General features: G+C 26.5%; 1 protein-coding gene across 5 annotated transcripts in view; it reads left to right on the forward strand.

Moving 5' to 3' along the window:
* LOC107447948 (serine/threonine-protein phosphatase 2A 56 kDa regulatory subunit delta isoform) overlaps nt 1-18,927 on the forward strand; it is a 28,206-nt gene extending 9,279 nt beyond the window's left edge. Inside the window, exons 7-16 of one of the 5 annotated variants that reach the window (XR_011636976.2) lie at nt 595-654; nt 840-1,002; nt 2,361-2,411; nt 6,251-6,370; nt 6,480-6,607; nt 8,593-8,694; nt 8,780-8,852; nt 9,880-10,011; nt 11,583-11,650; nt 14,969-15,682. Coding sequence is in view for 4 of the 5 variants with exons in the window: in XM_043041517.3 (XP_042897451.1) it covers nt 595-654; nt 840-1,002; nt 2,361-2,411; nt 6,251-6,370; nt 6,480-6,607; nt 8,593-8,694; nt 8,780-8,852; nt 9,880-10,011; nt 14,969-15,109 (970 nt within the window). In the remaining variant the exon portion in view is untranslated. Of the gene's footprint in view, nt 1-594; nt 655-839; nt 1,003-2,360; nt 2,412-6,250; nt 6,371-6,479; nt 6,608-8,592; nt 8,695-8,779; nt 8,853-9,879; nt 10,012-11,582; nt 11,695-14,968 lie in introns of those variants that run through there. The other 4 variants (XM_071182139.2, XM_043041517.3, XM_071182136.2 and 1 more) reach the window with 4 other exon arrangements.

Here is an 18,927-nt window from a genome sequence, read left to right on the forward strand (position 1 = left end):
TAGACCCTCGAACCATTTAAGAGGGAGTTTGATTTGAAAATCTGATACTTTGATCAAAAATTATAAAAGATACATTAACACTATATAAAGTGCATTAACATTTAGTTACTATTTATGAAGAATTGTTTATGAAGTAATTGATTATAATTTTTCTTTTGATAATAATTTTTCTTTTTTTTCTTTCCATAAGACAGTTTTTTTTTAAAATACCAACCATAATCAGGTCAAATGTTAGTGATAAGTATTTTTGTCACCTATGCATTGCTGCTAATAGGTCATAGAAGGTTTATTGTTTTATAAAAAGAAATTGTCTTGTGTTTTCATGAATTGCAATTGAAATTTTTAAGAAAATTGTGACAATTTATTAATTTTAAAACGTTTATAAATTGAACTTTTTAGGAAGTTTGCTTTTTCAGTCAATGTTTTGTATGTTTATTTAGCAAATCAATTTTCATTATTTTCCTTCTTAGCTTTATTTAAGAAACCGAACATCATGAAGGTTTTATTAATGTTGAAATTTTTAAGAAAATTGCTTTTTATTCAGGGTTCTGTATGTTGAATTAGTTAATCAATTTTCAATATTTTCCTTCTTAGATTTATCTATGAAACTGAACATCATAACGGTATAGCTGAATTGCTGGAAATCTTAGGAAGGTGAATGGATTGCTATTATTGAATTTTTCAACTTTTTATGATTTATTTTATTGTTTTAAATCTTTGGTATATATTGTGCATAGTATTTTGATGCCTCAATTCTTGGTAATTATTTTTGTTGGTCACAAATCATGTATTTTTAAAAAAATTTTTTTTATTTTTTATTTTTTATTTTTATTTTTTAGTATCATAAATGGTTTTGCCTTACCATTAAAAGAAGAGCACAAAGTATTCCTTTTGAAGGTCTTAATGCCATTGCATAAAGTTAAATCCCTTAGTGTGTATCATCCTCAGTTAGCTTATTGTGTAGTACAGTTTTTAGAAAAGGATCCAAGCCTCACAGAATCAGTGAGTATTAAAAATGTTTTGTGCTCTGAATTTCACGTTCTTTAAGATATAAAAGGTAATAATTTTACAATATTGAGAACTACAATGAAACCTTGGTTAAGCGGACATTCTTGGGAGCAATAAAATTGTCCGCTTACGACAGTTATGGGAAGAGTACGCTAATAACGAAGCTTCACGCTATACATTTTTTTTGGAGTAATTGCAATGATTTAGGAAAGATTAAATATTCGACTGTAACTATTTACAATGATATTTATTTAAACTTTAAAAAATACTTTTTCAATACAAAAAAAAAAGTTGATACGTAATGCTAGATTTAGCTACAGAGAAATGATTGTTTTTCCTATTTACACAGACATTCAAATTAGTCATATGAAACCAAATAGGCGATTAGCCCTATGTCACTTCCTCAGTAGGATTGTTTATTAGGCTTACACCCCCTAACACCTATCCATCACTTGATAGGAAACCTGATAATACCTCCTTTAAAACAAACCTCCCCCTATGCACAAAAAATAAGAAAGCAGTGCATACCTATAAGTTAGTCCTATTTACAATTGATCATATGTTAAATGTCTAAATAAATCTTTCATTCATATGAACACCTCAATAGCAATATTTTTATTATTTTTTTTACCTAGTTATGTTAATAAATATAGTTTCCAAATTGATAATAAGTAGAAAGGAATTTTTAGTGGGAAAGAGAAATTGAGAGCATTTAAGGCATATCAGCTTTAGGGTCTCATAGCCAGTATCGTCCAGATGAAAAGATGCCTTCTTCTGAAATATTTCACATAAGCAGTATCATTTTCTCCTTTCTTTGAAAAGATAAAGGAAGGTGTAAGGAGAATCATTGATGTTTTAGTGCTGTTATAGCTTAATATTTTTAGTTGTGGATAAGGGGAAAAAAATTGCATGTTTTGAAAATGGGGAAAAGTTGCATATTTTTTGCTTAGAATTTAAAGTAAAAACAGTTTTTTTTTTTTTTTTCAATTTTTGAAAAATTGGTTTCTGGTTTGTAGAGATAGAAAGTAATCTTTCAGGGCATAATATGACTGTCCGGTTACGGGAGTGTCCATTTTGCGGAGGAGGTACATAATGGTTTATTCATAGAAAATTAATGGGGAATTAAAAATATGCCCGTAATGAGAGACATCCGTTTTGTAGGAGTGTTCTTAAAAGCAGGTTTCACTGTATAAAGATTTTTGCTTGTCAATATTAAATTAAATGTAGTAAATAGTAGTAGTAGTAGTAGTAGTAATAGTAGTTATGTTCCTGTTAAGAAATATTATTTGTAGATTAATCACAGATGATCAGTTGATGTGTTTGTAATTACTTATGTTCTGTTTATTTTATAGGTTGTCAATAGTCTATTAAAATTTTGGCCTAAGATGCACAGTCCTAAAGAGGTGAGCTACTCATTCTATGTGTTTTATAATTCTTCCACAAATTTTATTCTTTTGGTTGGACTACCATATTGAATATTTGAGATAATATTGTAATTCATATTTATATGATTTTAATATCAAACACAGATTTTTTATTTATGTGATTCACTCATTTCAATTCGTATTTACTAAATTTAAATATTCAATATCTCAATTTGTTTTTACATGCTTTTAAAATTCAATATTGCAGTTCATATTCACGAGTTTTAATGTGAAACACCACCTTTTGTATCTACAAGATTTCAACTCTACATGTTGTGATTCGTATTCGTTTAATTTAAAAATCGTACATCACAATTCCTATTTGGCCAAATTTTATGTACTCGTTTTTAAAATTTAATATTGCGATGCATATTCGTGTATTTTTAACCGATTTGTATTCATGTGATTTTGAAATCAATATAGTGTTCTGTATTTATGCAATTTATTTAACAAAGTTTTTTAAAAAAATTATCATATAGATAATTCAATGTCATACTCTCCAATTTTCGTAACTTGGGTGAATTTTTTCTTTCTTCCAATGCTAGTAATTGTTTCTGGAAAACCTTGAAAAATCAGATAATTTTAGATAATCTAGAATAGTTTGGGAACCCTGTTATGGTGCACTGATTATATTACCTAAAAGCAGGAAAACAACTATTGAGTATAATTTTTAGAGACTTTAAAAAGCTTTGAAAAAGAAATCGCTTTTAATGAATTCTTTCCTTGTTAATGTATCAGCACTAGATCAGCAGAAAGATTTAAAATTTTTATCTTAAAGAAGTTTGAAGTTTGCCTTCTGTGGTGACAACTGCTTTGTCTGATGAATATATGTTGGAAGTCAGAAAGTACATTTGGCAGCATTACCTCCTAGTACGAATGGGAATAATAAAACCCCCATTTATTTGAATGTAGTTTAATTTTAAGGGCAGAAGAATTTCCATAATTGTCAAAGAAGGTAATGGCTATAATTAGCTGTTTTCATAGCCCAAGTGTTGAAAGTTCTTTTAGTAGCATGGACTAAGAAAAAGATTCAAGATTTAGGTGTAATATAGATTTTAGTCATTGTTCTACCATTCAGACTGTTAGATCTAGTTTGATTTCTAAGAACATTTCAGCTGTAATATACTTTCATGGGAAAGATGTATGTTGACATCCTATTAAGAAATATTTGTGTAAGGATCTCCAAACTGCTAATTATAATTATTGTCAAAAAATTTCAGAAAAAGATTTGAGAGTAAAGTTTTAAAATCAGCAGGATAATCCGGTATTGAACAATTACTTGCTCTTAAGAAGTTAGAGGAAAGGAACTGTGCAGAAATATCAAAAAAGCCACTTCAGGAAAAAAGCAAAAGTTAAATAACTGTGAAATTAGCATTAATTTAAAAGGTGAATAATTTTAAGACAAAAAATCAAAAGGAAAGATGGGAGTTCGAGCAACTTAAATTTATGGCAACAAAGCTAGTAATTTGCATTGAAAAATTATTATAGTTTTTTTTCTCACTTGAATGAAATAAAAATTTGAATTCTTCAGCCGAGACATATGTTATAAGTTATAAATTGCCAGGTTTATAAGTTGTTGGATAAGAAAAATATTAAATCTGTCTCTAATCAAAAGTTGTCATCATTTGTCTATAGTTGACAACATTGTGTAACTTAGTACTATCATAAGTTTTTTCTTTTTTCAACATTAATTGGCTAATTTCTTAAGTGTGAAAAAAAGTTTAACTTTTTGTCTTAATGTTCTTTCCTTCGAAAGTGCACTCTTAACACACTCCTTTTAGTTCAAATAAGTCAAAAACTACATGTAGATAAACAATAAAAATTTACCATTTGATCAGTCTTGTGTCAACAAATGAATAATAAATACATATGGTCGTTGAAATGACTATAAGGAGATACTGCTATATTCAAATGATTGAATGTATGCTATCTCTTGTTGCTTACATTGTCTGCATCTGCCCTTCATTTTCAGTGTCACAGTGATTTTATCAACACACATCTTTGATTTGTAACAAAAAGAAAGTTTTTTCCTTAGAAGAAAAGTTAAACATTGCAACAACTAGATGTTGACTAAGGGATTCATGGAGATTAAAACTACAGAAATTTGAGTTCAACTTCATGATAGTGGCAATGGGATCAATATTGTGTATTGGTAGTCTTTAGTTCCCAGACAAGCTGGTGCTCATCGATCTAAAGCTGGGTTATCTTCAAGTCACTACCAGTAGATAGAACTCTGGTCTTGCATGTTTGCAGTCTTTTCTCCAGGAGATTAAATGTCAAAGAATTCACAAAAAAATTGGCATGTTGCATAATATATGAGTTTGACCGTATATTGTTTTATGTTATTATAGTTTAATTTATGAACCAATTTTGCTTCTTACTTTCAGTATATTTGAATAATTAAATCAAGATTTATGTTATCTTCCTTTTTCATTGCTAATATTCCACTGCTTTCAACTAGTTCAGAGAAGATTTTAAATGCTTGCAATGAAAAACTATTGATATTTAATTCATTAGTAAAAGAATCAAATAAAAAATTTTCTTTATTGTTTATTCACCACTGTCTGATTTTCAAACTCTTTAAAAATTAAAGGCAGGGTTCGTGATTTTTTTGATTTTTTTAGAAAAAATCAAAGAAGTCAGATTTTTTTGATTTAAATCGGATTTTTTTGATTTAAATCAGATTTTTTTGATTTTTATTCAAATACACTATAAGAACTTTGATTTATGACAAAAAAAGCTTTATAAATGTTTAATTAAAATTAAATTAATATTAAAATTATATTATAAGAATATTTTAGAAGCTCTAACTACCTAAAACAATTTTTCATTATAGTACATAGCTTTGAATGCATAGCAACTATTTCGAAACAAATGCATGATTGAAATTTAAAGACTAGATGAAATAGAGAATTTAAGGAATACTTTAACTATAAAACAAAGTTTCAATTACCAAATCATAATTTTAATTTAAAATTGTGATTTCCTTTTTTTCTCTCTCTTGATTTTTAAAATGACTAAATAAATGTAACAGATTGTGTTTATTAATGCAGTCATTCATCAAAAAATAAATAAATATTTAATCTATATATTTTTATATTAAAATATTTGTTTTTAATCCTATATCAAAACAGATAAGCTAAAAAAAATCATATACTCATTGAAATTTTTTTTTCACAAAATTTCTTTATAAAAAATCTGATAATGTCAAAGATACTGTAAACATATGAGAAAAAAATACTTAAATGTTTACTTTAATCTGTACTTTCAATCTCAAGAGTCAAGAGTTTTAAAGATGTAATTTCGATTGTGTTAGAATTTAACACATACCAAGAAAGAAAGTAATTTCGTTAACTAAAATTAATTAATGCAGCAATTTATTTAAAATAAATTTTAAAACTAAGAAAAGAAATAATAAAAGTATCAATAATTTAAAACACTGTTTTTTAACTTTTTAAATCAATATATACATAAAAAAAATTTGTTGATTTAAATCAATGATTTTTTTAAAAAAATCATTTGATTTAAATCATGATTTAAATCGTGATTAAAATCAAGTTGATTTAAATCAACAAACCCTGATTAAAGGTACAGGAATTTGGTTTGTTTGCTGTTATTTCTTTAACCAAAAAAGAGTTCAACTATCAAACTTTTCACTTATCGCAGTTGCCTATATTTATTTGTTTTCACTAGAATTTCTATTTATGACATTTAATTATCAATGTGATCGTTAAAATTTAAATGAATTGCTAAATATTATTATTCTAATATATACACGTAATGAAATATTTTTTACCAACCATGTTTTTGTTTTCTAGGTAATGTTTTTAAATGAATTAGAAGAAATCCTCGATGTTATTGAACCAGCCGAATTTACCAAAGTAATGGTGCCATTGTTCAGACAGCTTGCAAAATGTGTTTCATCTCCCCATTTTCAGGCAAGTTAGCTATTATTTTATTAATTAATATATAACTTATACTTTATTTATCAAATTTTTTATTGTAGAAGTGATAATTTATTTCATTACTTTCTCTCGTCATTTGCAGGTCGCAGAGCGAGCTTTATACTATTGGAATAACGAATACATTATGAGTTTAATCAATGATAATGCCACAGTTTTGTTACCAATTATGTTTCCTTCTCTGTATAGAAACTCAAAATCTCATTGGAACAAGTGAGTATAGTTTAAAGAAAGTGTATATTAATCTGATGACTAACTATAAATTTGGATAAATTAATTTATATAAATAAAGTTGATTCATTTATTCACAATCCTTTATTTGTTCTAGCTAATAGAAACCTGTTACAAATAAAGCTCCGTTTGTGTGTAATTTTTTTTTATATAAACCCTAAGAATATCTGTTTTTGAGTTTAATGTGTATTATATAATTAATCATTTGATTACAATCAGGGTATCTACAGTGAAACCTCTCAAGAGTGACCACTCTCTGTTCCATAGTTAATTGGTTGTTAATGGAAGTTGTCGTTAAGAGGTTACCTTCATTGACTTCAAAATGTAATCAATGGCACATGATTTTTCACAAGAAATTTCAATTTCACTCTGTAATATTTTTTTGGTTCTCAGTATTATTTAATGATAGAACTTTTTTAAATAAATCCGCAATTATGTTTTTTAAGTATCCATTTAATTTTATATGAGAAATAGTTGGCTTTAAAAAATGTTGTTTGTTGAAAAATGAAGTTTGTTTGAGATGCTTAATTTTTTTCAAAAATGCCCTTTTTTAAAATGCAACTTTCAACTCTAAAAATAAATCATTGATGGCATTGTCTTCAATGCACTCTGACTGCAACATGAGGTGGTCGATCTCATTCAGAGATTGTCAAAAAGAGCTTTTTAAATAAGAGCCACTGACAAATATTTTAACTACATTTGAATTAGATAGTTTCTTTCATTAATATATATATATGTATATATATATATGTTTATATATGTATATATATATATATATATATATATATATATATATATATTGGATGTTTTTCGTGTTTAATTATTTGACCTTTGTCGCATTAGGTGCAGAGGTTTGCCCAGTCGCTGCGGGATGTTTGGATGCAGGGTTGCCACAGGCAACTAAAATGCAACTATTTTTGGATTGAGGCGACTATGGCTACTTTTTTTTTTGCCTGAAAAGGTTGAAAAAGCAACTATTTTCAGGAAAAGGAGACTATTGGGAGACTTTTCTGTACTCCTAGAAATGTTTTTTCTCTCCTTCTTTAAAGCATATTTTTAATTCGTTCAATCTGCACAGATTCCATTGTGAGTCTATTTCATTTCTCAATCGCCTTTTTAATGATTATTGCTACGAAATTCATCATGATTTTAAAAAAGGAAGGGAATTTTTTTTTTTTACGATATTACGATGAGTGAATTTCGAATTTTAGTAATCACTTTTCATATATATATAAACATTAACGTTTATATAAAAATTATCATATTTGCCAACAACTTGACTGAATGGATTATGGTATATGACAAATAAGTCATTAACAAAATTTTAGTCATTGTTCTTATTAAGGCAACTATTTTCCTAGTTTTTGGCTACTATTTTCATGCTTTAGGCAACTAAAAGCAACTATTTTGTTCATTTTTTTCTGTGGCAACCCTATGATGGTCTCTCCTAAAGGTTTTGTTCACTACAAAGTCCGTGGAAAGATTTCCGTGCCTCCCAAAAGTGATTGGAAATAGTCACTACACAGAAGTGGTCTTTCCTGGAGGTTTCACTGTATTTTATTTTAGTTGTAAATATTTCTGTAAACTATAGGGAAACTCTACAGTCATATTTTCTATAAGGAACATAAAAATGTTAAAATTATATACATAAAATACAATTTGGCAGTAGAATGTTGTATGTAGAATTTTATTTAAAACGAAAAATTAATTTCAATTCTATTGACTTGGCTTTTGTCTGAATTAGTTCAGTGTTTTTTTCTTTTTAAGTTTAGTTAATTTATTGATAAACACAGTAAGTCTATGAACAATGCTATTCCATGAAGTCATGTTGCAGCTTAAGATTATCAGAAATAAAAGGTTGTTTATCACTATTACTATTAATTAAAATTTGAATAATATTAAATTCTTTTAATTTCACAATATTTTAGAGAATTGCTTATTTTAAATTTAAAAAAAAAATATTGCAGGACAATTCATGGGTTGATTTATAATGCCTTGAAACTCTTCATGGAGATGAATCAAAAGTTATTTGATGAGTGTGTACAAAATTACAAGCTGGATAGACACAGGTAAGTTGCAAATCCTTCTTTTTCTGATTGGTAATAAAATTTTCCTATAGCTTAGTTGTTTACTAATGCCTTAAAATAATTTTAGTGAAAAAGCAAAACTGAAAGAGCGAGATGAAACATGGTCTAAGATAGAAAATTTAGCTTTAAAGAATCCTAAAGTAAGTTTTTTAAATTTTATTTTCTGTGAAAGAGGTTAAACTAATTTGAGAGAGATGGCCAAATACTTGGTCACATTTAGGAATGAGTGTGTCATTGTAAAGAGCTGTTTCTTTAAAGTAACAGGGCTGATTGATTGTGCTCCGGAAAAAATCCGGATTTCCGGATTTTTCGCTAACCGTGATCCGGAAGTTTCCGGAGGTCAAGGTCCAGAAGTTTCAAAAAATCATTGATCACAAACGTTTGTGAAAATCAAATTTTGAAAGGTGAATATTAATTTTTTATCAGTTTATAGTTATCATAATCATAAACTCAATAAAGAAAGATTATAAATTTCAATTACTTCTCCAGGTTATCATAGGTATGTGTAAATGGTATAAGTATGTGTAAAATTTTAAATATATTTTAAGTAAACTAAGAAAGATTGAGAAAAAGGAAAAAACCTTGTTTAAATTTTTTTCCATTTAAACTGCTTTTTTTTTTTTTTTTTTTTACTTAAGAAATTTCGACTTGGACTCACAATCACCCCTGAAGTAAAATATATGCATGGAAATAGTCACAAAACTTTCATTTAAACTGAAAGAACGATACACTAACCATTTATCAACGAGTATACATTGTATCAATGCAGGGATCTTAATTGAACTGCTATAACTTTCATTGATAAATATAGAAGTCTTTAACTGTTATTAATTCTTCATTGTAATATTTCTTCAGCAAAGTTTTATTGAGAGTTCTACTCTTGATATTTTATTATTCTTTATAACCTATCTGATTCTTATGTAATGCTTTATTAAGTTTTAAAGTTTAGTTACATTTGCTTAAAAAGAACTAAAAATAAAAAAATTTACAATTCTGAGATTGCATTTTATTCTTTAATAGTTTATTTTTGAATGTTTAATTTTTTACAGAAAAATTAATAATGTTTCACAAATTTATTTCTTAAGTTTGATAACTTGTGCAAAATTTAAATATTTTCTACCAATGATTCAAAGATGTGTTAAAAACTTTTTTAATTGTATTTTTTAGTCTAAAGAAATTGCACCATTAAATGCCAACCTAGCTAATAATTTGTCCGAAAATGCAATACCCGATTTACCAACTCCAGTAGACGAGGAATTTTTAATGAATTATGAAAAAATAGAATATGAAGCAAAAGATGTAAGTATAAATTTGATTGTTTTTATACTTGTTTATTTCAGAATTTTTTATTTATTTATATGTTTATCATTTTAGTTTTTATAATCAGGTTTCAAGAAATTTTTTACAATTGATTTTCTTACAGAAACTAGGATTAAAATATAAGTAGAAATTTGATGTTTTTTATCTGTTTTATTTTAATGCATAATTGAATAACTTTTTTTCTTTAATACTTTCAAATGGTTTTATTTTTATAGTTTTTCCTGCTCCATCTTATTAATTTTCAATTTCAAATTTTTGATTAATTTTTTAATAACTTTTATCTATAGGCAAGGAAAATTTATGCATAAATATCTTAGAATTGTTAAAAGCCATATGATGATTAACCTTACTCATCTGATGTTTACAAGATACTACAAGTTAACATAAATGACAGAAAACATTTCCTGATGGCTTAGTGATTCTTAAGAAAATAATCCTTACTCAAAAGTTTTTTTTTTTTTCTCCTTAGTTGTTAGGATTTTTTTGCATATTAACTTTTTAATTACATTTATTATTTTGTCAAAATATTTGTCTTACATGTATAATATTAAATAATGGTATTTAAAAGGAAGAAAGAAATTAAGCACTGTTCATGCACTGTTACAGTACTGTAATACTTACTATGGTGATAAAACCAAAACCATGGTGCTAACATTATTATATTATGCATTTAGATTGATTAGAAAAATCACAATGAAAGAACTAGCTTTAATGCTTCATTTTTTTCTTCCTAAAATTGTTAAAGACTAAGATGTTAAACATCTTTTGATCAATCAGCTTCTTTTTTTTCACCCTCCAAACTGTTAATGCAAGAATTACAGCTATAAAAACATTTAGTAACTCATTTATGATATTCTAATATTTTTTAGTTTCTGGTTTTTAGGGAAATATCTAAAAGTAATATCAAAGATAAGGTTTCCAATAAATGTGAAATATTTTTAATTTATTTGTGATGATTTCATTTATTGGCAAAAATCTTAAAAGTAACTTGATTCTGAATATCTTAAAACTATGTTATGTTTTCTATTAGTTTTAACACATTCCATTGCCAAATAATGCAAGAATTTGCCAATAAATAATTGGAAGACTATTTTGTGTTTTCTGATTTTTTTTTTGAGGGGGGGGGGTTCTCTGTAAGTCCAGTATCATGTGAAAGGAATTAAAAATTGGAGACAGATAAGTTTTTCTTTTAAGGACTATGCTTTTAGCATTTAGTTTTTGAAATGAATAGTCATATTTTGAAACAATTTTAAAGATGTTGTCAAAACGATTTAGTATATATGCTGAAAATCATTTCATGTTCATATCAGTTAAATCCCACTGCATATATTCTATAGTCAATGCATAAAAATTTATGTTTTGTAACGCAATTTTTTATTTATTATATCAATTATAATTTTAAATAAAAATAATTTTTTTTAGCAGTTAAAGTTCTGATATATGCTAAGGAATTATTTACTTTTGTTACGCACCTTTCCATTAAAATACACTATTTGTATATTGCACTTATATTATTTTAGTATATTTTCAAATTATAAAATTGTATTTAGTGGCTCAGGTGAATATTCTTTTATTGCATACCTGCCAACCGAACTATCTGATCGTTTTGGCTTAAGAGGTATACCTTTTGATTTCACCTAATATTGCTTAAGTGACATTCAAGTAATATATTGCCATTAGTTTTTATCTTGGTGTTGCTTTAGTTAACCCTTATGTTAGATGCTTAGTTGTTTAAAAGCTTGTATCCTCTAGATCTTCCAAGTTTTAAAAATAAATGTTTAGAAATCCCATTAAACTTTTGTATGCACTGATCATTTTTATACACAATGTTTGAATTTGTGAAAATATTGGTTTCATTGCATAAGGATTTTGCAAAATATATTTACCTAGCACAGAATGTTCTGACTGACAATGGAGTTCGAAATGTATGTTTTCATAGGCTTTGGATTTTAATAGCACATACACTACATCTGTGATACCCAACCTATATTCTTTTTCTCCTGACAAATTTGACTGTATTTTATTTCACACTAGTTGCATTACTGTATCTTTTCCTTTATGTGACTGCAACATTAAAAATAAATGAGGAGTATATTTTATTCAGTAATTAAAAAAACAAAACAATATATCTGTACTTAAATGAAGCATTAACATATGCAAGATCGTATAACTTTGCTACTACAGTCAAACCCCGCTATAGTGAACCTTCAAGGGACCGAAATTTCGGTTCACTATATCCATTACGCAGGTTTGGTAATGGTTCCCAAACTCCTCCCTTTTATTACATTATATTCATATAAATGACTGAAAAATATTATGTAGTAGCAAAAAATGTGTTATTTTTCATCACTCATCGTCTTGCGTACAAATAAAAATTGGTAATCTTTAGCTGATGAGCAATTCTCAACAATAGATATGGAAACACTTCCCGACTCTCAGATAATTTTTCTTGAATTTCTGTTATTCTGCTTTTTAAACCTGTCTAACCTGCCATTCGAGCACATAAAAGTATGATATACTATAGATGGTTTTAAAAATTGGTATATTTATTTATTTTGAAGTACAAATTTCAAAATTATTACAAAGAAAATGGGGGGGGGGGAAATCAGTCGAAGACAGAAAAAAGTTCATTATATCCAACTTCCTCACTTTTTTGGTTCACTATATCCACTAAAAATAACATTATACGTGTATAGCAAGGCACAGGACCGAGCATTTCGTTCACTATAAGCCGTGTTCACTATAGCGGGGTTTGACTGTATATTTCTAACAAATAAAACCTTTTTAATAATTTTGCTTGATTGATAGTATGTATACACAAGCTTTTTTTTTATTTACGTTAACAATGCAAAGTTATTTTTATTGAGTCATTGTTATACTATGTGGGAGTTACTCTACTTTTATGTAGCTCGCATCTGAGAACGCACCAAGCTTACCTACTTTTTAGTACCTATTGATAGCCAATTTTAAAAAACTTACAATGTGGATGCTTTCTGTCATATTATTTGAGGAGGTGACGAGTTTCATCCAACCCAAGTAGAAAAAATGCTCTTTTGTGGAAAAATTGCTCTTTTTAAAATGCAATTATATTATTAAACAGTTTATAATTTCAATTTTACTCTAATTTTATTAATATTATTAATTTCCAAGTTAGATATTTCATTAAACCTTTCCATAACTCTTGCTAAATATTAAAAGCAAAATTAATATCTAAAATCATTAAAAAAAAATTATGAAAATTTAACTAGTGTGTACTTCATGAAGCTCAGAAGAAATTTTTTTCCCCCCCATCCTTAACTTTTCAAATGTGTGTTGTTTTGTTTAAGCATGTTAAAATCAATAAGAAAAAATGCTTTCTTTTTAATACTTACTCTGAAATTATGTTCCTTAATTTTTTTGTGAATTATGTTCTAATTTTTTTTTCAAACCTGCTGTAAATAATAGTAAATATAAATTCAGTATTTAGAATTATGGATTGGAAGATATTTGGTAGGATGAGAAAATGGATCATAATTATTTTTATGCATCTTTTTTGTTTTATTTTAAACTTCTTAGATTTACAAAGATCATGACCAATCCATTTCCATTTCTTAATTTTAAGTTGCATTGGTTTATACTTTGCGGTTCTAAAAATTTTTGTATTACAAAGTTTGTGTGAACACTTGATACATAACATTCTTCTTAAACTGTTGCTTATAAAAACTTGAATTTTTTGCATTATATTTTTATATCAACTAAATAACGGTTGAAACATTCCAACCTTTTAGAAATTACAAAATATTTTATGAAATAAAATAATTTGCTTTTCAAACAATTTTTTTTAGAAATAGGAGCAAAACATAAAGAAATGTTGGGAGAAAATATAAATGATTAAAAATGATACAAATAAAGCATTTGTTAAAGTTTTGCCGTTTTAGCCATCTGTTAATATGCTTGTATAACTAATGATTAGCAAAACATAAACACTCTAAACTAAAAAAGTTAAACAATCAAGATTTTAAAACGCTTGCATAAAAAAAAGTAGCTATAAAATTTGATTCTCACTTAATAATTTTCTATTTCTGTTGCTAATAAAAGACATTGAAAAAAAAAAAAAAAATTGTGGATTTTTTTTTCCTTGCAAAAATTCTGTATATCTACATATTTAGCAATAAAATTCAGAAGTTTTGTGGAAGTTATAGAATCCTGAATGTAAGATAGTAAATTAAAGACAAGAAAAGTTTAAAAAAATTAATAAAAAGTAATTAATAATTTTTATAAAAAAAAGGTTTAAAAGGAAGAAATTTTTTTTTAAATCTTTACTGCAATTTGACTGCATTTACCAAGAAATGTGATAAGAGATTGAAATGCTATGTTAACACTTCATTTGTCTTTTTTAAATTATGTGTTTATTTTATTATTTGTACTTAAATTTAAAAATATTATTAGCTCCCTATTAATTTTTATGCTTGTTTTTAAATGTTATTAAAAAAATGAGATTCAATCAGTCTCTTTGTACTTTGTGTGAAGAGATGAGAAACTTTATTACTATTCCCACTTTGGTAGCAGTGTCTAAAAAATTTCATTCTAAACCTCAGTAGTTAGTGAATGAGGCTGAAAATTACATATACTGTATCACAATAAACACCTCTATCTTTTAAATTTGATTAAAAAATTTTAATGATTATTTTTAATAAATAAATATTTTTATGAGCAAAATTATTTCCATCACGCAAAATGTAAAGTAGATTAGGTTAGCTTTATAGATTTCGTACTTGTTAGTTTAGTTTTTTTTTTTTGCATGAATAACTTAAAGTAAAAGCCCCTTTGCTACTTTATCTCAATTTTTTGCTTGACTTTATTTCTTTATGAGCATATATTTTTGTGCTATCATATGAAAAGCACTTTTGCAATTTTAAATAGAAAATTATCTTATTTATGTTTCTTCCATTTATAGGTAAAAAAACCATTTCCAAAAGAAAAAACTCTTCTCCGTAGAAAATCGGAACTCCCACATGATACATTAACCTTGAAGGCTCTCTCGGACCACAAGCGGGTTGACGAATATTTAACTCCTGCTCCTTCTGAAAGTATTTGAAAATAGCAATAAGTTAGGACATGCTAAATCTCTTTAAAAAAAAATTCATTCAAGGTGCTCAATGTTTATTTACATTCCTATTGAGCAAAATAAATAGACTGGAATTCACACAACCTGATTGATATTTAATCAGTCACTTCAGTTTCTTTTAATGGAAAGACAACTAAAACTTTGAAAGCACTTTTCTTCAGTTAAAAGGTTACATAGCGAAGTGTAATTAATTTTTTTTTTTTAATCCTTGGGCCCGTTTCTTTCTTGACCACATTAGTATATTATATATATATATATTGTATGTATGTAGAATTATCGGATGCTCGCATTGAATTTTTGTCTCATCTTCTGTGATTTTGTGCTTTTATCTTATTGGTTGGTGATTATAGTTGCCTGTTTTTCCTTCTGAAATAATTTTTTTACCAATGTTGGAATGAAAAAAAAAAACAGTTTATATGAATGTTGTAAAATGATATGTAAACTGTGCAAAAATGATATATGAAGCTTAAATTGTTATGTGTCTTCCTTAAAGATTCTGCTGTGTAAGTGCATCGTTAAAATAAACTGTACTATGTAATTATATATATATATTTTTTCTGGATCATAAAGGGGACATTTTTACCATTTCTTTGCTAATACTTAATTCATCATTAACATTTCTTAGATAATTTAATTTGAAAAATAAAAGTTCGGCGGTTTATTAGTATGGCTTACAGGGCCATGAACATCCTAATAACATTTTAAGTATTTCTAAAATAATTTTTTAAATGAATTTCAATCATCTTTTCTTTTTATAAAAGAAAGAGAAGAACATTGTGCACTTTTATTACAGTTACTGCATTCCCCATGGTCAAGTATTTCTGTGATATTATAAGAAAAAAAACAGTTTATACTTGATTTATTATTTTCTAGTGAGATTTAGTCACTGAATATGTGGCTTAGTTTTAGAATTAATGTTGGGAATATTATAATTTTCATGAATATACAATCTTTTGCAAAAGTGAAATGTACATGCATTTTTGCTTTTTAATTTTAAACAAGGCTGTTTATGCGTAACTTATTAATATTTTTTAAACATTTATCTCTTTATTTTTTAATTTGAATAAAATATTTGAACCACATATCTTTGTGCCATTAATATGCCATTTGCATTGTGAATTCATATATTGTTTCTTTCATTGCTTTTGCTTTATTTGTAAAATAGAAATTACTGATCTATACATATATATGTAAATTTTATTGTCTAATAAGAAAAAGCTAATTTTTTTTCTCAACATCAGAATATTTTTATTTTAAAGATTGTATAGGACGCATACTGACAATGAAAGGGGAAGGAGAAAAAAAATTAAATTGCCATTTAAATGCTTGCAGTAAAGTCGTGCATGGTTATTCAAAAAAAATTTTTTTTAGCATTTTTAAGTTAACATTTATTAAATTTTGCTTAAAAAACAGATTTTTTGATTTCTTTCTAATTAAAAAAAAAATCATTGTTCAAAAGCTTTATATATTTAAATTAATCCTGTTTCTCACTGCTTCCAAGCAACAAATATATCCTATCAATTGCAATAGTCATGGAAACATTTTTAAGCAGAGGATTCAGATTTCAAAAATAAATATGAATATTTTTTTATTCTTATTTATTGTAAGGTCTCAAAAGTCATTGCTTACTGTTGGCATCAAAAGCTGTGTTTTACAAGCTATTCATAGCAGAAACTTTAAACAGTTTTAACAGAAGTCTTAAAACTAAGTAGGTACTCTATAACTGTCACTTTGTATTTGAAGGTTTTTCCACTAGAATCAAAAGCCATCAAGTAAACAATGTGTAACATAAGGGTAAAAAAAATATATGTTTTACAGTTGGACCAAGGGAAAAAACATGTAAATATATTTCAAATTTAGTCTATATTCAGAATTAGGGTTTAAAAGATACATTCATATCTATTTACTGAAATTAATTTTTTTTAACTTTAAAATTGTTTATTTGAGAGCATATTTTCTTACTATATAGATACAATAGCTTATGAATCGAATTATATGAAATATTGCGTTAATTACCAGTACTTGTATTTAAATTCAATAAAAAGTTTGTTAGTATCAGTTTTATCAAGTGTTTTAAGGTAAGTTAGGAAAAATAATTTTTGGAAAATAAGTTTGTCTTAATGATTAAATTTTAAATGTTAATACTTCTATTACACATATTACAATAAATGCTAATTTTTTTTAAAAACATTTAATAACGAAGTTCCCATCCCCACTTACAAATGTTTGATGTGTGCCCCCTTTTTTGTAAAGTTCATTTCTTGCATTTTTCAGTTACACGCTGTCAGTGATTGCTGAGGCAAACAAAATCAAACTGTATGTAATAAAAAGAAGCTAAAATTGGAATAAGAAATTGAAGTGTAGTTAGTAAGAAATAACAAATGGAATATTTTTTTTTATCAGGCTTATTAATTTAAATGAGAAGGATGGAACTTTTTTCTGTCACCAAGTTCAGCTCGATGTAGAAATCAAGGTTAGTCACCGGTGTCTTGCAATTGACGATCACTACCCCCAAATACTATTTATGAACCACCAATACTGAAAACACTGCAAGAACTTGAGGGCATTTGTATAACATTGGATAGTGTGAAACTACTAAATGTATGGAATGAACCTAATTTAAAAATTAGGTGTTAGGCTTGTGACTAAAAGTTCACGCAGAACATTAGTAGCTTAAAAACACTTTGCCTATTTTTCTTTAATATCATGCATCATTTATTGTAACATGTGTAAAATTTTCAAAAACATTTAAAATCCAGTCATACATGTCTGCAAACCATGGCTAGAATAAAATGGTTTATAGTATATTAGGCCAAACGTTTTAAAAAAAATTTTAATATTATTTTATTGTGTTGGTTTTATTTTTGCTGGGCACTGTTATTTCATAAAATTATAATGTAATTTTTCTATATTTAAAACTGTCATTTATTTTAATATTTTACTCAAGTAGTGAAAAATGATTTATTTTTAATTGATTTCTTTTTTGTGATGGGTTGTATTCAAACTAATTCATATTCATATAAATTAACCAAATAAGTAAAAAAAATTTCTTCTAAAACAGAATTTTCTCAATTCGATCAAAAATAAATTAATTGTGTTAGTATTTTTTTCAGTTTATTTATTTTTTACTTAAAAAGATTCAACCTTAGTTCAGGTGCAATAAAAGTTATAATTTTTTTTTACTAATAAAATTAAGAAGAAATACATGTCTTTTGAATTATACTTTCTTAAATTAATTAGCTTCATTTTGTTTTCTTTTTTAGTTTATAGGATATTAAAAATCATCTAAGTTTAATCGAAACGATTCAATTTGCTTACTTGTATTTTTATTTAGCTATTATATATATCCGTATAATGTTGCAGATATTTATAGTGTGAACACTAATCCAGTTTCAAGAAGTTAATTTTCTAAGGTTTTTAGCTCATAGTGTTTCTGTAGCTTTGTAATTCATCTGTAACAAATATTCATGTATGCATATTTGTCTATAGGCCTGTGTGAGGACTGCTAACAAAAGTTGTTCTTGAGACCAATTTATCTGCATGATAGACTTTAGTTCATCATTAGTTTGGGACAATTTTAAATAGGAAGTGCAACATATAAAAGAACATTATTCAAAGTTAAAAATACAAAAACCAAAAAAAAAAGTTAGGATTTATGTGACTGGTGTAAAGCTGAAGACTTTGTTCTTGATGTTAAAGTTGCCTGGTTGATTGTTGCCTATTTTTTTAATTGCTAAGTAAGTCATGCAAAATATTGCAGTACAATAAATTCATTGATTGTAAATGTA

Source organism: Parasteatoda tepidariorum, chromosome 3 (genome assembly GCF_982258835.1).
Source record: "Parasteatoda tepidariorum strain Cologne lab strain chromosome 3, Ptep-v5.0, whole genome shotgun sequence".
NCBI classification, from domain to species: Eukaryota; Metazoa; Arthropoda; class Arachnida; order Araneae; family Theridiidae; genus Parasteatoda; species Parasteatoda tepidariorum.